At 43.9% G+C, this 20,302-nt stretch overlaps 1 protein-coding gene across 1 annotated transcript; it reads left to right on the plus strand.

Annotated features, from left to right (window-relative positions):
• The first annotated feature begins 3,468 nt into the window (after positions 1–3,468).
• LSM2 (LSM2 homolog, U6 small nuclear RNA and mRNA degradation associated) lies at positions 3,469–18,482 on the plus strand. The gene is made up of 5 exons (XM_089684884.1): positions 3,469–3,609; positions 12,007–12,074; positions 14,623–14,653; positions 16,036–16,095; positions 17,358–18,482. Exons 1-5 carry the CDS (start codon positions 3,607–3,609, stop codon positions 17,481–17,483), a joined length of 288 nt encoding a protein of 95 aa, XP_089541010.1. The 5' UTR covers positions 3,469–3,606; the 3' UTR covers positions 17,484–18,482.
• The last annotated feature ends 1,820 nt before the right edge of the window (positions 18,483–20,302 follow it).

Consider the following 20,302-nt stretch of genomic DNA (forward strand, 5'->3'; position numbering starts at 1 on the left):
TCTTTTGACCTTGCTACTACTGAAGAGGTCACTGAAGTTTTCTCAGAAGCCCGTCTTACCACGTGCTCCCTGGATCCTTTCCCCTCTCAACTACTATGGTCACCCTGTTCTTCTCTCCTATGTTCCCTCACTCACATCTTCAATCTCTCCCTCTCACGGTGCCTTCCCCTCTCCTCTAAAGCATGCACACATTATTTATTTCAGGTACTTATATAGCGCTGTCAATTTACGCAGCGCTTTACACATATATATTGTACATTCACATCAGTCCCTAACCCTCAAGGGGTGTACAATCTAAGGTCCCTAACTCACATTCATACATATGCATACTAGGGCCAATTTAGACAGGATCCAATTAACCTACCAGCATGTCTTTGGAGTGTGGGAGGAAACTGGAGTACCCAGAGGAGACCCACGCAGGCACAGGGAGAACATGCAAACTCCAGGCAGGTGGTGCCGTGGCTGGGATTCAAACCAACGACCCTAGTATTGCCAGGCGGAAGTGCTAACCATTTAGCCACTGTGCTGCCCACACATCACTCCCATACTTAAAAAGCCCTCGCTGAACCCCACCAACCTGAGCAACTTAAGACCCATCTCCCTGCACCCGTTTACCTCTAAACTCTTAGAGCGCTTAGTCTACAATCGCCTGAGCTCCTACCTCACTGACAACAACCTTATTGACCCTTTACAGTCTGGCTTTCGCTCACTACACTTCACTGAAACTGTCCTACTAAAACTAATGATTTACTAACTGCTAAAACCAATGACCACTACTCCGTACTCTTACTACTTGACCTCTCTGTGGCTTTTGATACGGTTGATCATTCCCTCCTCCTCAAAAAACTCCACTCTCTTGGCCTCCAAGACTCTGCTCTCTCCTGGTTCTCCTCCTACCTATCACAGCACTCCTTCAGTGTTACCTATAACTCTGGCTCCTCCTCTTCACTCCCTCTTTCTGTAGGGGTCCCTCAAGGTTCTGTCCTTGGACCCCTTCTCTTCTCCATCTACACCTCCTCCCTTGGTCACTTGATAAACTCCCATGACTTTAAGTACCATCTCTATGCTGATGACACACAAATCTATCTTTCTACTCCTCATCTCACCCCTTCAGTCTTCTCTCGCATTACTAACCTACTAAATGACATATCAGCATGGATGTCACTCCACTTCCTCAAACTCAATCTTTCCAAAACAGAGCTCTTAGTATTCCCCCCAGCCCATGCCCCCTCCCCTGACGTCTCCATCAAGATCAATAACACAATCATCAGTCCCTCCCCTCATGCCAGGGTACTAGGTGTAATCCTAGACTCCCATCTGTCCTTTCAGCCCCAAATCCAATTACTGTCCAAATCTTGTAGACTTCACCTCTGCAACATCTCCAAGATACGCCCGTTCTTAACCTCGGAAACTACTAAGCAACTTATTCACTCCCTTGTTATATCTCGCCTTGACTATTGTAACTCCCTCATTGGCCTACCTCATCGCAGGCTATCCCCTCTTTAGTTTATCATGAATGCTGCTGCCAGACTCATCCACCTTACTAACCATTCCATATCTGCCACCCCTCCACTGGCTTCCCACTGCCCAACGAATAAAATTAAAAACATTAACAATAACATATAAAACCATTTATAACTCTGCCCCAAATTACATCACCAATCTTGTCTCCAAATATCACCCAAACCGTCCTCTCCTCTCCTCCCACGACCTCCTGCTCTCTAGCTCCCTTGTCTCCTCCTCCCATGCTTGTCTCCAGGACTTCTCCAGAGCCTCCCCATCCTCTGGAACTCTATACCCCAATCTGACTATCGCCTACTCTACCCACTTTTAGGCGATTTCTGAAAACCTATCTCTTCAGAGAAGCCTATCCTGCCTTCAGCTAATTATGGAATCTTCTCTTCCTCCTATCAGTTCACCCCCCACAGTTATTACCTTTTGTACCACCAGCACCTCCCTCTTAGATTGCAAGCTCCAAGGAGCAGGGCCCTCCTATCCCTCTTGTATTGAACTGTATTGTTGCTGTATTGTCTCCCTTTATATTGCAAAGTGCTGAGCAAACTGTTGGCGCTATATAAATCCTGTATAGTAATTATAAGAGGGGGTACCTGTCCATTGAGATAGCAGGGAACAAGTTATAAGCTCACAGGTTTTCTGGCTGGATGAACAGCTTTCTTTATTTTCTGCACAGATATAATAAAACACTTTCAATGGCATATTTAACAGACTAAATATGAGCACATAAGAAAAAATATTTTTACAGTGTACATACACTTTAAGGCAGGGGTGTCCAAACTTTTTTCAGAGAGGGCCAGATTTGATGAAGTAAACATGCGTGAGGGCCGACCATTTTGCGGCAAAAAAAAATGAATGGATAAAGGAGCGACTGATTCTGGTCATGACATATTTTAAATCTGTACTTGTTTCTCCCCCTAAAAAAAAAAAAAAAAAAAAAAGCGAAATTACTCTCACTGATTTCCTTCAATATTTGAGAAGGAAGCGCAGCTTTGCCTTTCATCGGCCTCGCGAATACTCCGAAACGCATCGCATTGCATGATGGACATCCCTACGTCATCATGCTGACGTCAACGCTGCGATCCAGGGTGGACTCCGGACGCCATCTTTGGATCTCACACATGCCGGCCGGCTCCCTGTGAACATCCCGAGTCTCCTCCAGCGCTTACTATGGCGTATACATCGAGGATGCCACCATGTCCTTTCACCACATATGCCTAAGTCTTTCGTTTTCATCATGTGTTTCTCATTATGTTCCTCAATAAATGTGCCACATATTGCACTTAGAGGCACTTTTTTCCTTTTTAGATATTGCCAAATTGCCTGTGGGGCCATATTAACCTGGAACATGGGCTGCAATTGGCCCATGGGCCAGTCTTTGGACATGCCTACCTTAAGGGTATGTACCTCTGCTATTCTCCATGTCCTATAGATGAGTGACGGGCCTTAAAGGGACGAGGTGGTAACCCCAACGCCGTCCAACATTGCAGTGAAAGTAGTGTACGTTTGTACACTTCAAAAAAAGGTTGTACAAAAATTGAACAAGGAGCAGTGTTATGCGCTGAACTGCACATCCCACTGCCCCTAGTGCGGCCGGATCGGTGATCGCTCTGGCTGCTCTGCGATTCGCTGGCTTGTATAGTGTGAATTCGCCCTTTTTCTACACAAAATGAAATAAAAACTTTTGTCTTACCTTACATTTTAGTCCCCATATGCAGATATTTTTTTCTCTACAGAAGTGAGAAGATGTAACAATAAAGAAATACTTTGAGTTCTATTATAAAAAGTCAGTGACTTGCCTTTGATTTTTATTGAAAGTTTCAATATGCAAAACTAGGGTACGCCTCTCTCCGACTACACAATCATGGCCGCCACAGGACTCCTTGCGCCGCAGCACACACTTAGCAAATCACCTCTCTAGTGTCAGAAATAGAATACACATGAGACCTCCTGTGATTGGGTCCCGAGTTCTCGCGAGGCTTTGTGGCCGGCATTGAAATTGAACACAAAACGTGAAGTGCTGGTTGTGCTGAGTGAGTCTGAGGCGGTTGTAGAGGAGATCGGCTCTGACCGGCGGAGGGTGACGTCACCATGGTAAGAGCGCGAAGCCGCAGGTGATGTCTGATGAGGTGGTGGACTATTGAATTGCTGGGACTTGTAGTTGCACCAAGTTCGCCATTTACTCAGCCTGTCAGTTCAATATGGGGCGCGTGTTTAGGGTTGGTAGGTTGGCTCTGAGCTTCTCAGGAGAGTGAGTGTAGAGGAGGACATTAACCACTTCAATACTGGGCTCCCCCCTTCCTGCCCAGGACAATTTTCTGCTTTCACCTCTGTCACACTTTGAATGACAATTGCGCGGGCGTGCAACACTGTACTCAAATGACATTTTTATCAATTTTTTGGGACATCTAGAGCTTTCTTTTGGTGGTATTTAACCCCTTGCCCTCCAGACGATTTACCACCCCCCCCCCCCCCTTCCTGACTAGGCCATTTTCTTTTTTGCAATACAGCACTGCGTTACTTTAACTGACAATTGTGTGGTCGTGCAGTGCTGCATCCAAGTGAAATTTACGTCTTTTTTTTTTTCCCCCCATGAATTGAACTTTCTTTTGGTGTTATTTGATAGCCTGTATGTTTTATTCATTGCACTATAAACAAAAAAGACTCACAATTTTTTTAGAAAAAAACAATTTTTGGCTTTTTGCTATTAACTAGTTGCCGACCGCAGGTAGCTAAATGACAGCTGCTCTGTGGCCGGTCAGTTCTGGGAGGCCTTCATATGATGTTCTCCCAGAACCCGCTCTCCTGTGCGCCCCCAGCGATCTCTGTGTATTATGGACACAGCTGATCATGTGGTGTGGTAAAAGGCCAATCACAGCAGCCTTTTACCACGTGATCAGCCGTCTCCAATGACGGACACAGCCGATCATGTGGTGTGGTAAAAGGCCAATCACAGCAGCCTTTTACCACGTGATCAGCCGTCTCCAATGACACGCTGATCACTGGGAAATGCAACTGCCAGTTCTCTGCTGCACTTTCCTCACGCTGTCAGAGCAGGGATCGCCACCAATCATCAGGGCACTGATGATCGGTGCCCAGCAGTGGTGCCAGTCAGTGCCACCTATCAGTGCAGCCTCACCAATGCACATCAGTGAAGGAGAAAAATTACCTGTTTGCAAAATTTTTTTGCCCTCTTTTTGTTTATAGCGCCAATAGTAAAATACCCAGCAGCAAGTAAATACTATCAAAAGAAAGCTCTATTTGTGAGAAAAAAATGATAAAAATTTCATATGGATATAATGTTGCATGACCGCGCAATTGTCATTCAAAGTGCGACAGCACTGAAAATTTGGCCTGGTAAGGAAGGGGGTAGGAGTACCCGGTAGGCAAGTGATTAAACGTGTCCAGTAAAAAAATTTTAAAAATCAAATTTCATCATAAACTTAGGCCTAAATGTATTCTGCTCCATGTCTTTGCTGAAAAAAAATTCCCAGTATGTGTAAATTAATTGATTTAGGGCTCATGTACACGGAAGCTGATAAACTCACGTTAAGGAGCTTTTCTGGGTTTCTTTTTCAGCAGCCCCTGAACTCTCCCTAATGTTTTCCCATGTGTCCATGTACACATCGTCGTTTACAGTCTTCTTTTCTTTTCTTTTTTTAACGCATCAAGCTTGCATTCAGGAGTATATTTTACCGGCGTTTCAAATGCCAAACGCTTGTAGATGCGGCTAACCGCTTTTAGAACTGTTTCATGTCCAGATGCTGTCCAGAGTCTTTTTTCATCATCAAAAATGCATGCAAAGTGTTTTCCATGTATTCAAATGGACCCGGTACACCAGCGCAGTCAGTTCCAGGTTTCTTGTGAAGGAAAAAAATGGTAGAACGTGCCGCATTATGCCCATGATGTGATCCATAGTGAATACAACCAGAAAAGACAGGTCATCTCAACACATACTGCTCTCTGCTACTGCTCTCTTCCTCTCAAAATGTCTCAAATAGTTAATTTTTTTTACTGTTTTTTTCGGTGCATTTTGGGAGGTCTCCTGAGGTTATCTTTTAAAACCGCTTCTAAACGCGGTTTGCAAACGTGGCTAAACTGGCCTACATTTTCCAGCAGTCAGTTTCCATTGTTCAGAAGAGTTTTCCAAACGCCCCATGTACATGAGCCCTTACATGAAAGTTACAGCTGATCACATGGTAAAGAGTCAACATCATTGGCTCTTTACCCTGATCAGTGATGCGGCGTGTCCGAGGACACAGCTCACCATTGATTGCTGCATGGCATGACATGGAGGTTGTCACATGACATCTACTCAGAGTGATAAAAGGCCTGCCATGCAGCAATCGATGGGGAAATGGCAGGAAGAGTGATCTGTGCGCTAACTAGGGACGAGTCCTGGCCAATAGGTGGGTGACAGCGAGGAGGGGCTAAGATACTTGTAGACCAGCACCAAGGGCAAAGGAAATGTCTCTGTGGCAGGTGGTAATCCCACAAGGGGCAAGGGTCATCACAGGAACAGTTCGGGTAAAACGGAATTGTTCCAGAAGCAGTTCAGGTAAAACGGGAAAGCATGTGCCCACGGATCCAACAGGGTGTCTGGTCCCCCAGGGATAAGAAAGTAAGACACAGATACCTGTATGGAGGTCCGGGACAGGCGAGGCGTCTCAGGCAGGCTGGCTTGTGCGTTCTTCAAACCCCCCCCCCCCTTTGGACTGGTGTCTTCGGCAGCAGGCAAACAATCTCCACTCTAGGCTGACGTCCCCGGCGACAGGCAGGCAATCCACCCCTGAACTGGGGTCTCGGGCAGCAGGCAGGCGATCTACCCCTGGACTGGGGTCTCGGGCAACAAGCAGGCGATCCCTCCCCCCAGGCAGAGCCTGGTCATGAGGGTCCCGCCTCAGCTGGGCTCCCTCCGTGACTACACCTCAGACCGGGGTCTCGGGCAGCAGGCGGGCAACCTATCCCTGGACTGGGGTCTCGGGCAACAGGCGGGCAACCTACCTTTGGACTGGGGTCTCGGGCAACCTACCACTGGACTGGGGTCTAGGGCAACAGGCGGGCAACCTACCCCTGGACTGGGGTCTCGGATAAGGTGGCAGGCGATCTTCCCCCTAGGCTTGGGGGGTCCCAGGCAGAACCTGGGCCACTAGAGTCCAGCCGCAGCTGGGTCCCTCAGTGGCTGCACAGCAGAATGGCTCAATAGGAGCGGCCAGCACTGACCTCTTAAACCCCGAGCAGGACGAGAGGTAGAGGGGGGGTCATTAGCAGGATAACAATGGAGGGACTGCCTTAATTGAGTTTAGGGACATTTTGGATGACAATGGAGAGAATGGACAGGAAGGGAAATACAGTAATTGAATTTGTAACTGTAAACAGGAGGACAGTGGGGAGGATATTATATTTAGGCAAAAGACTGGTTGGACAGGATGGGCAAGGAAACACAATTGAATTTGCAGCTGTAAACAGGATAACAGTGGGGAGAATACCTTAATACAAAAGTAAGGCACTAATTAGGGATGTAGGACATCTGGGCACAAGACAGGATGGACAAGGAGACACAATATTTGAATTTGCAGCTGTAAACAGGATAACAGTGGGGAGGATACACTAATTGAATTTGGGACCTTTTGTGGAGGGGGCGCGATAATTACAGCTAGGGGCCTTTGGCACACAGGAGTAGAATACTAATTGGAGGATGCACTTCCTCTAGACACAAGGGATTAATGAGGGAATTAATAAATAATATTGGGGACATTAATGAGAGGATTAACCAGGACCCTATACCGTGACAGTTCTAGGAAATGTCACTTTATTATCTTACCTGTAGGTAAAAGCTACAAAGTATATTTGTAGGTAGAATGAATATCTTCTGAATGTGCACTGTTGAGGAGATATTCATGTGTTTTTATATCCAGTAACATCACTAGTGCAGGCACACTGGTCTCTGAAGCAACAGTATATTGAGTTTGCTGTCCCTTCAGAGCACTGTGATGCGGTCATGTGCTTATGTGCGCATGCGTGGGACTGACATCATAGCGGCTCTGCCATTCAAACAGTCAGAGCCCGCAGACCCGGAAGGAAGACTGGGTGAGGATGGAAGTCCTGTCAGCCTTGACAGCGTGCAGCTGGAGGGTTTCATTTTAACCACTCTAAGACCGGTCTCCAGTTTAAAAGACTTAAACCAGGATGATGCCTGAAGCTCCAGGCACTGTGCTCGTATTTGTTTTTTTGTTTTTACAGTAGCCGATTTTCTTTTTTGTAAATGTAGTCTTTTTTTTTTTTTTTTTTTTCTCAGAAGGAATGTTTATTGAAACATTATACCAAGGTACATTTGAATCGTATTAGCAATACAAGGAGCATGAGCTTCAAAAACAGAATTACGAGACAGATTGCACACTAGCTATCCTCACCTTGTTCCAATGTCTGAGAAGGAAAAGGAAGGGGTATGGGGGAAGGGATTGGAGAGGGAAAAGGGGGGGGAAACGGATGGCAGGGAGAGTGGGATAGACGAGTGGGGTGTACAGCTAGGAAGGGCCTATATCCAGAGATTCCCTGAAGAGATCCTGAGTACAGAAGCAAATGAGCAACAAAAAGGGAAATGGCCTAGAGTCAGAGTATCACATCGTGAGGTGCCTAGCTTCAACCCAGGATGACCATATCTTGTCAAACTTTTTAGGGCAGTTATGCCCCATATAGGTTAACTTGTACACTGGCAAAGTGGTGTTGATCATATAGTGCCATGCAGAGACCGTTGGAGGTTCCGTCAGTTTCCACTTCGACAAAATACGTTTTTCTACATAATATGTGGCATAAAAATTAAACAATTTAGTGTGAGTGGTGGTGGGCAAGTTATCGGTTACACCCAGTAGTAAAATCAAGGGATCCATGGCTATGGTGATGTCACTAATCACATTGTCAGCAACCACTGTTCTCCAAAAGGTTTGGAGCAATGAGCAGGGTCAGACCATATGTATAAAATTTCCCACCTCCCGGCAACATTTAGGACAAATCTCATTATTCGTGTGGTAAATGGCCATCAGTCTCTGGGGCGTATAATACACTCTATGGAGAAATGTTAATTGTACAAATCTGTTTTTAGCTGAGATAATAAGAGGAATATATTGTTGAAGGCCCCTCAGTCCAGTCGTCCTCGGTTAGAATTGGTATCTTTTTGCCAAGCAAGATAAATTCATGTCGTGCTGCAAGTACCTTTACAGCCTAACATAAATAGTGGACAGAGTTCTATCTATATTATGGGACGTGAGAAGTTTTTCGACTGGGTGAGAAGTATGGGTTATGGGATTTGGAAAGTGCGCATGGACTGCATGTCTAGGCTGAAATTGACTTTCATCTCTATAAAGGGAAGAAGACCTCCTTTAGGTATAACATGCCTATCACTGCCCCTATCCTTTACAGCCAAGCAAGTTGCCATCTTGGCCTCTGTCTGATCTGCAGTTGCCATGGTGTTGTACATGTGATCAGTTATTACACCAGCCATTTGATTGCTTGATACTTCAGTTGAGCAGACAAGTGACTGTGATCCTTATCATTTACAGCATCTCCTGAATGTAACTGTTTTGGGAAACCTTTGAATTGATTTTTCTTCACTTCCTGTCCTGTACAAAAACAGGAAGCAAGGGGTGAATTTTCTCTCCAAAGTAAACAAAAGTCCCCTTTTAGACAGTTTGCAATACATCATGTGTGTCCATTAGAAGATTTTCCCTCCTATTCCTGTTCTGGTAACAAGTGATGAGCTTGGGCATGTTTGGGCACAAGTCAGAACCCACCTGAACTGTCAAATCATGATGTTGTCAAAGCCGACAGACAATCATAGGTGGCAGGGCATTCCCTGCCCTGCAGCCATGTGTGCACACCCCTTGCTTAGGCTGGTTTGGACTCATGTCTGATCCCAACTGAGCTCAACACTACTGACAGCTGAAACATTAACGCTGAATGGTTTTCACTACTAAAATACCACATGACTTGATAACTGACGGTATTTTAATACCTTTTTTTTTTTGTGAACTCAAACGTGCAAATCTTCCCAATTTGAGCAACAAAAGTAAGTCGGATATCCAGGATGTTCTGCTTGAAAAACACTAGTCATTTTTCAAGCATTTTTGAGGCGAACCAGTGTAAAAGCAGCCTAATATGGCAATGACCAAGTAAACAAGAAATGCCTAGGACAGCAATGGGCAAACTACGGCCTGCGGGCCGTATACGGCCCGGCGGACCTTTTAATCTGGCCCGCGGAGCGTGATTAAAAAAAAAAAACAGCCAGGGCAGGCAAACATTGGCTGTCAGGATGTGTGTAGGTGGGGCAGCGTGACGAACGTGAGGGGAGCTAGGCTCCTCTCACAGTCCGCCCTGAAGACTGGAACGGCGCGGGAACACGGCGAGAGGAACGCACGGAGCAAAGGTAAGTGAATTGACACAGGGTGGACTTGGCTTACTACTTGGGGGGGAATAGTACTGTGGGGGATGAAATACTATATGGGGGATGAAATACTATATGGGGGATGAATTAATATGGGGGATGAATTAATATGGGGGATTAATTACTATGCTTACTATGGGGGAATATAACTATACTTACTATGGATGGCATGGTAGTGGCTGGGCCGGCCAGCAGCTAGTGGGGGGCGGGGCTGTGGGGGAGTACGGATTGAGCCAATAAGAAAGCACTGCGCAGTCTCATTTGGTGACTGGTGGCGATTGTGCGGCCTGCATCTTTTCCCCTGCTACACAGTAAGTAGTGGTTGTTAAAGCAAGTCTACTCTTGGTCCGGCCCCCGGGTCCAATATATGAACCCATTGCGGCCCTCAAGTCAAAAAGTTTGCCCACCCCTGGCCTAGGAGGTACCTAGCATCAAGGAAGAAAAGGAGATATTGTAGAACCGGAGAGAAGGGGAAAAAAAAGTGAGAGGGAGAACATAAAGGAAATACAAGACCAAAGCACTATGTAGAGTGACTAGGCTGGGCATCCATTTATAGGATGGTGAGTAAAAAAACAAGGAGATGAAAGATAAGAGGCAAATTTGTGGGAGTGCTGGAAGTGACAGCAATTCACTGGGAAGATTAGTGTCCTGCTTTTTCTCCTCCCCCCACCTCTCAGCTGCATAAGGAGGTTAGAGGGTGTGTGATCACTTATAAAACTGGGGAAAAAAAGGTACTTATCTTTACTATTATTATACAGGATTCATATAGCGCCAACAGTTTGCTCAGCGCTGTACATTATACACGAGACAGTACTATAACAATATGATTCAATACACGAGGGGTTCAAGGGCCCTGCTCCTTGGAGCTTACAATCTAGGAGGGAGGGGATGGTGGTACAGGAGGAAATAGCTGTGGGGGATGGAGTGGTAGGAATAGTGGAGGAGTTCAGTAATTAGCTGAGGGCGGGGTAGGCTTCCCTGAAGAGATGGGTTTTCAGAGTGCACCTAAAGGTGAGGAGAGTAGGTGATAGTCTGATGGATGGGGGAAGCCCTGGAGACGGGCACAGGAGGAGGAAACCAGGGAACTAGAGAGTAGGAGGTCTTGTGAGGAGCGGAGAGTACGTTTTGGGTGGTATTTGGTTATCAGATCGGTGATGTAGTTTGGGGCAGTTTTATGAACAGCTTTATAAGTCAATGTTAGCATTTTGAATTTTATCCGTTGGGCAATCTGGAGCCAGTGGAGGGATTGGCAGAGAGGGGTGGCGGATACGGAGTGGTTAGTAAGGTGGATGAGTCTGGCCGCAGCATTCAAGATAGACTGAAGCGGGGATAGCCTGCAGTGGGGTAAGCCGATGAGGAGGGAGTTGCAGTAATAGAGTCGTGATATGATGAGGGAGTGAATGAGTTGCTTAGTGGTTTCCGAGGTTAGGAACGGTCGTATTTTGGAGATGTTGAGGAGGTGACGTCTACATGAGTTTGTCAGCGTTTGGGGCTGGAAGGATAGATTGGAGTTTAGGATGACACCTAGTATTCTGGCTTGAGGGGAGGGACTGATGGTGGTGTTGGTCTTGATGGAGAAGTGAAGCATCAATCTATCTGGCACCAAAAATTATTGGCTGAAAATAGGGTTATCGGCACAGGTTCAGATAATTAACTTCAATGCTAAATCGCGTCCCGTTGACTTCAATGCAAATTCGCCTCTATTTAAGTTTTTAATTTTTATATATATTTCAGTACTATCAAAAAATATTCTGTTACTGGATTGTATATTTTAAATTCATAATAAGTAAAAAGTCAAATATAATACAATTATTTATAAAAAAACTGTTTTGGCCTAGGGCATCCTGAATTTTCTGTTTTGGTCTACAATTTTAGTTTCGGTGCACCACTATTTTTTATATGTATACACAAATATTTTGCCTTTCATTTCTATTTTAAATTTACTGGGTTGTTTTTAGAAGGTGAGGGTTTACGTATGTATACTTTAAGCTATTTTTAACATTCTGAAATATTTGACATTAATTTGTCTGCATTGTTGTTTGTTTCTGCAGTTGTTTTACTCCTTCTTCAAATCACTTGTGGGTAAGGATGTTGTAGTGGAGCTGAAGAATGACCTGAGGTGAGTATTCTCTTCATTGATGGCTTTGTTGTATTCTTCACCCTCCCATAGAGCTATATCCTTGGAAAATTCATGGTGACACACAGAATTTCACTTAAAGGTGAATTTGTGCTTTGTCCGTGCAGAGACACAGAAAAATTAATCTTAACATCTTTATATTGATATTATGATGTTAAAGGAAAAGTGTGGGAATAAACAAAACAAAAGGGGAAAAAACATGCATACCTATATGGTTGCAGAATAGATGTGATGCTGCAGTTGTCCCCTGCTGGATCGAGGCCTGAGAACTAAACCTTCATCACCAACCGGTCAATTCTCAGTCCACTCTGAGCTGAGAGCAATGACTGTCCGTGGGCAAGGGAGAGCCTGAGCCAGATAAGGATCAGGCATCTGGGTGGATCCCCTGCCAGCTGATTCTGGGCACGGGAGTTCAAAAGTAAGTGTACTCCTGCGACCCTAAAGAGAACTATGGCCAAAGAAAGCTTTGGGCATACTACTTTTGCTTATCCCCTGAGCTCTGCCACGCCGTCTGTTTCTATGGTGGCTCTTGTGCTTGCTTCTGCCAGTGAACTATAGGGGAATATGCTGATGCTGCCTTTGCCTGCACACCCATGCAGCCTGAGATTACTACGTAAATACAAAATAAATAACATTGGGGGTGTGTTCATGCTGGCGCAAGATCTGTCCCGCTGAATAAATCTGGCCTTGTAATGTGTGCACTCTCCTCAGCAGGATGTTTGGGGAAGCTGCATACAAGGAACTGAGACAGTACACTGAAAAGCGAGTGTTTGTTTGGGAACTGTTTAGCAAATAGTTAATGTGCTGTACAGTACATAGTTGATGAGCAGTGGGTTGCTGAAAAAATATGCTTTAGTACTACTTTAATGCCACCCTCCAGTAACAGTAGTGGTGTTTTTTTTTTTTTTTTTTCTTCTTTTTCTCCCCTTTGGCTGCTGGAAGAAAAGAGCAGAAGCCCTGCTTAAGTGCTAACCAAACACAAGCACTGTCACATGGTTGATTTTGGTAGCAGTTAAAGTATATGTAAACTCTTACCCTGTATAACAACCCATTAAAATAGAAATGAAAGGAAAACATTTATGTATACATACAAAAAGGTGAACTTATCCTTTAACCGCTTACCCGCCGCTGTATAGCAGATGTACTGGTACACGGTGGCACGGGTGTGCAAAATCACGTGTGTATGTGTACATGATTTTGCATTTCCGGCTAGGGGGCGCGTGGACGTCCATCACCGGGTCCTGACCAGTGATTACCGACAATCACCAATGGGGAGAAAGACTGTTTTGTTTATAATCAGTCTTCCTCCCTGTCAGCTCGGGCACACTGTTCGGGATGGCTGTGCACAGCCTTTGATCGCCCCTCCCCCTCCCGTGTCAGAATGCCCGCCGCAGTCCCGCTAAAAGTCGCTGATTGTCGCCACTACTAGTGGGCAAAAAAAAAATCCCAGTATCTATACCGCCATTTTGTAAACGCTATAACATTCACATAAACCAATTAATTTACACGTATTGGGATTTTTTTTTTTTTTAGCAAAGACGTAGCAGAATACATTTTGGCTTAAATTTTTGATTAAATTTGATTTAAAATTTTTGAACATGTTTAATAGCAAAAAGTCCAAATGTTGTTTTTTTTTTTTTTTGTTTTTGTTTTTTTTCTCAAAATTGTTTTTTTATAGCTCAAAAAATAACCGCACAGGCGATCAAATACCACCAAAAGCGCGCAATTCATGGGGGAAAAAAAAAGGACGTAAATTTCATCTGGGTGCAGCGTTGCATGACTGTGCAATTGTCAGTTAATGTAAAGCAAAAAATGGCCTGGTCAGGAATGGGGGTAAATCCTCTGGAGGGCAAGTGGTTGTTTTATAACATGTTACAGATGCACCGTCCTCCGCTCTCCTCCCCACTGGATGTCACAATCTAAAAGAAACATGTAATTCATTCACAGTATTCTGTGAATGGGAAAACTACCCTTTGCGGCTGTTGGCTTGTAGTTTTCAATGAACTACCAGGCCGCTGTTGAGCTCTCTAGGTAGTCATTGAGCTTCCTGTCGTTGTGTAACTGCCCGCCCGTATTGGAGGTACGGGCATTCAGATATACAGATAGTCTGCAGGACTGTGGCATTACACCTGTGATCTGCTGATTGTGGATGCAATGCTTAACAAAATAATGAATGCATTTTTTTTTTTTTTTTTTTTTTAACCTGCAAAAAGTGTGAACTTAGGTTAATACCATCTTTACAGGGTGCACATTTTGATTCCAGCTCTATTGCAGCTTGTTTTGGTGGTTCTATTATAGGTACTGGTGTTTTGTGGTTCCTTACAGTAGGCAAATGTGAGGGGCAGGAGCTAATAATGATCTGTGTGAGAGTTTTGGCCAGATGGCAGCAGACATTTTTACTTTGCACGATGTCTCCCAGTAGTAAAGGGTAGTGATGTGACACTCTTGTGATGATGCAAAGCTTCACATGTGAAAATGACATTAAAGCACCTTTGCTGCTTTGGAACTAATACCTTTTCTCATATTTCAGTATTTGCGGTACACTACACTCAGTTGACCAGGTAAGACTGAAGAACTTTTTCTGCTTGTATTTGAAGTATGGTTTATTGCATTGTCCTTTTTAATAGACATGTATAATGGTTTCCCAGGAAGTCCAAGATGATGATATCTGGTTTAGGATATTTATTTTGGTTATAGGTCTGCAGTCTTTCTTTTACAAGTAAACATTCAGGGCCAGTTCACACCATGCCCCGAGCTGAATCGCACAGGAACGTGCTGTGCATTCCTGTGCAATTCATGTGTGGCTCTGTGCTGTGAGATTTCAAGCCCATTCATTTGAATGGACTGAAGTTGCACCACACCAAAAGTAGTGCATGTGCTACTTTTTGGCACGCATGGCAACTGCTTTCTACCATGCGATTTGGAGCAGGTAAACGCAGTATGATTGCGACCTGCATTTGGCATGTCGTTAACTTTTAACCCCTGCAGCAGATCACAAAGGCATTGCGACCAAAATGGAGTGCGGGTAACCGCCCAGGACCATGGGTCTACCTTGCCGCGTTGTAGTGTGAACAAGCCCATAACTGAAAGCCAAACGTTTTGTCTTGGAGTGGAGAGGTATCGGCACACCTGTCAGTGTTTTATTGCGGTCTGTGTCCCAGTCAGGGAGATTCACCCTCTTTGTCCCGGTGACAATCATCATAGAAAGTGAAAGAAAATCCAAGTTTTGAGAGTGATTAGCAGAACAGGAATAGACAGGCAAGCATCAAGCGGGGGCACTAGTTCTTGTGACCAGGGATTTTACTCACTTTGGAGTGATTTCCTCTTCCTGTTGTGGCTATGGGACCCCCCCCCCCTTTCCCCCCCCAGGACATAGATGGCAAAATCTGACAGGTGTTATAACCATCCCCTAGATCTCATTACATGGGCACTGGGGCCTGTAGTCCATGAAAGGGCTGCTGCATCCCTATACACAAAACATGGACTGCTTTCACATAGCACCTGGCAGCTCAAGCCACATAACTACACAGCTCATTCACGGGCTACAGGCCTCAGCAGCCATGTAAATGAAGCCCTATCCTATGCAAAACAGCTAAAAAAAGTTTGGATTTAGTTTACCCAATATGAAATGAGGCTAGAATTACTGATCTATTTATGAAAGCTACTTAGCTAATTTTCTCTGACTTCAGTTGTTCCTGGGACTGTAGCCTAGAGCATATATGTAGCAAGTTAGAAATATATATATATATATATATATATATATATATATATAATATTTGTTTTTATATAGCCGATTGGCTTAGAAAGTACTGTAGGCAGAGGATCTGCGTGACTGCCAGTCAACTATAGAAGCCCTCAATGGCAACCTCTAATTTCTTTTGTTTTTCTGTTTATATGTAATCCATGCTAATGCGACATTATACTTCTGCATGTATTTTTCTAGTACCTAAACATCAAACTGACAGATATCAGTGTGACAGACCCGGAGAAATATCCGCATATGGTGAGTCCCAGTTTTTCTAGCTGCCCATGCACAACTATCAGCCCATCCATAGGGGTATATTTATTAATTCCTGAGTCCATACTAATACAATGCCTGAAGCTTTCAAGCCGTATGTTCCACACCAAACATTCTTTTGAAAGCCTATTCACACAGAAGTGGACAGAGGTGGCTTAGTGTGTGGCCACTGTCTATTGTAGGCCTTACTTTTAAAGTGGTATTAAACCAAAAAAATACATTTGTTAAGCCACAATTTAATACATTTTGTTTTTGGGTTTAAGAATTCTTCGATATGGTGGCTGTGGTGTGTGGGGTTTTTTTTTTTTTTTTTTTTTTTTTTTTCTTTTCACCTGTTGATCCAGCCAGTAAGTCTGTTTTTCAACTTGCTTTGACAGACCAAGCTGTCAAGACAAACCATATACCACTGAGAGGCGTGCATACAATGGTCTGCTTTTTATTAATTTATGTAAAACCTTTATCCCAAAAGGAACAAAACGGTGTGCTGTAACTACTTATGAAGTGTGGCATTCAGCTTCAATTTGTCAGTCAAATCCATCTAAATCTGCTAGTGCTTTTAACAATTCCCTCTACGCAGACTGGCAATGCTGCTGTCCAAAGGTGTCTTATTTTATTACTGCATCCAAAGTGCAGACACACTAAGACCGGAAGTGTTACTAGCTGGATAACCAGGGAAAACAAAAAACTATTGCAGCTACTACATCGAAGGATTGGCAAGCTGAAATATACATTTTTTTGCTTTTGGGTTTAATATTCTTTAATGAACAAACAGAGCCACTGTTACCATAAGGGACATAGGTGCCTTCTACTTCTAATGCTCACCAGAAGTATTGTAGCCTTTCCTTGTACTTTTGTGAAGGAGATTAGATTTATAAGGGCCATTATAATGGGGGGGGGGGTTAGTTACCTGGCTGTCTTGACCCAGGAGTTCTGATTTCATTCTTTCCTGGATTAGTAACTCTATTGCAGCCAGACGCAGATGATCCTCACGCATTTTAGAAACAATTTACATATTGTATTACATTTCCTCTCTGGTGAACTCTCAGGATGGCAGTTAAATCACAGTCCAGGCTTCCATCCAGCACTCTAGGGTGCCATTTCTACAAGTGCTACATGTTTGTAGCCAGGAACATCTCTATATGCATTGCTGCAGCTGTGTTGCTTCATATCTTTATCTTGGCTCAGCATCCTGAACCAGAATTTGATTTTCTTCTATTTTATATTGGCCCTTTTGCTTTCTTGAACAGCTGTCTGTGAAGAACTGCTTCATCCGGGGCTCAGTGGTACGCTATGTCCAGCTTCCGGCTGATGAGGTGGACACTCAGTTACTTCAGGACGCAGCAAGGAAGGAGGCCGTGCAGCAGAAACAGTGACCTACTGGGATAGAATTTTATCAGACCATACAGGGACTACCGGCCACTGTTGCCTTGTGTTCAGGCTGATCAGTGTATCCCTTATTTTTCAGATAGATCACATTTAAGAACTTGGGTGTTTCACAAATGATCCAAAAAAAAATTTTTTTTTCTCTGCAGGCTAATGTGATAACCTGCTAACCTTTAAAGAAGAAGCCTTTAAAAACTCATGATCAAACTAATATTGTGACTTTTATGTTTTTCCACTTGTTTTATTGATGGGCTTGTCCTACCATCAGCTGTTGCAACACTGACACCAGCAGATGAAACCTGGGTATTGCACTCAAGCCAGGCTTTCATTTCTTTTTATGACTGTGTTGGCTATTGTGCTACAAGTATGCTGAGACTTTTTCAATTTCATTTTGCAGGCTGGTATGGAAGTTTTTACTTATGTGTTGTTGGGATTTGTTTGAAACCCTGATTCTTTGGAGTCATAGCGGTTTATCTACTAAAGGCAAATAGGTTGATTTTGCAAGAGCATTTTCCCTTGGCTTAGTGATTAGGAAGAAGCTCTGTTGACTTCCATCATCCAATCACATGCAAGCAAAAATACCTGTGTGTGCGTGCTGTTTTGTTTTTTTTTCCTCCTACCTTTTTTCTTTTCACATGATTGAGTGTGTTTATACATGGCTTTTTCACCACAAAGCCAAGAGAAACCTCCCTTGTAAAGTGAACAACCTTTAGTAAATTAACCTCCAGGTGCCAATTCAGTTTAAAGATTTTTTTTATTTTTTGGGGGGTTTATTTATGTTCAAAGGGAGCTTTAATTTCCGTAGGACAATGTAAAGCCAACCGGCTTGAAAACAATTCTGTAAGGATGCATCAAACTCATTTGTTAAGTATATATATATATTTTTTTCATGTAACGTTAAAGGATTTTCAGAAACATGTCTGTCTGGGGAGAAACCCCCCACATTTTTTTTTTTTATATATATTAAATAAAATACTGTTTGGGTTTCACCTGGCCTGCTGTATTCAGTGTCCAACTCTAAAATGTTCATGTCTCACCTAGACATTTTAAAAACCTACAGCTAAAAGTGTTTGTTTACACAGCATAAAAGCATGTATTACAATATGTGTGAACTAAATATCCCTATTTATTGCATAGTCTGCTTGAAAGGGTATATACCAGTGTGCAGAGGGTCCTTCAGAATTTCTAGTGTTAATATGTGGTTACACCCCCTTAGCACCTGATGGATAAATGCATGCACTAGCTTTTGGGATTTGAGCACAGGTATCTCTTGTTTGTTGGGTCAGTAGCCAGACCTGAACCTTGTAGCTCTCTCCCATTGTGTCTTTTCCCCTATGCTAGCATTGTGTCCACAGTAGTATTTGCGTAGGCAGAGCAGAGTAGGACTGGCCATAGAGGGATTACTTTGACGCAGTTGGCCAGCTTAAGCATGTATTGCAATATGTGTGAACTAAATATCCCTATTTATTGCATAGTCTGCTTGAAAGGGTATATACCAGTGTTCAGAGGGTCCTTCAGAATTTCTAGTGTTGACACAGCATATCGAATAGGACAAGGGATCATGTGTTATGGTTCCATGAGGATTTCATCCGAACCGGATATCGTATGTACTCTCCAGCGCCTCAGGATATGCACAGCCAAAATGGAAGCCAAGGGTACCAGGACAGCGACAAGCAAAGGAAATGCTTCAGGGGTGCAGCCCTCCTCAGACGGGGAAATCAGCCACTGGATAGAGAGAAAACAGGTGGCGCACACACCTAGTGCATTATCCAAGGTTTATTGTAGGAGTGAAAGAATAATAAAAACATACTCACAGACAAAGCATGTATCTAAAAAGCATAGAAAAATGACAATGGCCACAACAGCAGGCAAGGTGTTCTCATGGTCAGTGCGGTCAAATGGCTGACACGTTTTGGGGACGAATCCCTTTCCTCAGAGCTGATGACCAACCGCTGATGTATGCTGAATGGAAAGTAAGAGCCTTGCTGTTGATGCCTGAGTGGGATGGTGTGGGAGTGTCTCGTGGTTTGCATTCCAGCAGCCATTTCCCCACAGGCATAAAGCACACTCCCACACCATCCCACTCAGGCATCAACAGCAAGGCTCTTACTTTCCAGTCATCATACATCAGCATCAGAGGTTGGTCATCCACTCCGAGGAAAGGGATTCGTCCCCGAAACGCATCAGCCATTTGACCGCACTGACAGTGAGAACACCTTGCCTGCCGTTGTGGCCATTGTCATTTTTCTATGCTTTTTAAATACATGCTTTGTCTGTGAGTATGTTTTTTATTCTTTCACTCCTACAATAAACCTTGGATAATGCACTAGGTGTGTGCGCCACCTGTTTTCTCTAACCATGAGGATTTCATGCCTGCTTTAGCAGTAATAAATTGCCGTCTGCATACCAGTGGTCTCTGTTCACCACTGTTGACAAAGGAATCTCTAAAAATCTGAAGACCTTTCCATTGTTTTATGTGCCCAACCATGTTTTGTTGTGTAGTCCTTTTACAGAAGTAGAAAGCCGTTTCTAGGTAAGTGCCATTTGTACATGTCAGGCCTATAAATGAGTATCCTATACACTAGGTGATGGCTGTGGCATTCACATAAAGTACATTGTGGGCAAGAAAAACCCGTGAGTTGCCCACTGGTGACTTCTCATGCTGCAAAATGTTAATTACTTGGATGCAATGCTGGACCTCTGACCTCAATCTAAATAACACAGAAAAAGTGTGTGCACAAGACCTGACTTTACAGAAACTGCCCTAATACTTTGTACAGTGGATCAGTATAATGGGCAACTAGCATTT

Source organism: Staurois parvus, unplaced genomic scaffold (genome assembly GCF_062004578.1).
Source record: "Staurois parvus isolate SC_StPar_1 unplaced genomic scaffold, SC_StPar_1.0 ptg000361l, whole genome shotgun sequence".
Taxonomy (NCBI): Eukaryota; Metazoa; Chordata; class Amphibia; order Anura; family Ranidae; genus Staurois; species Staurois parvus.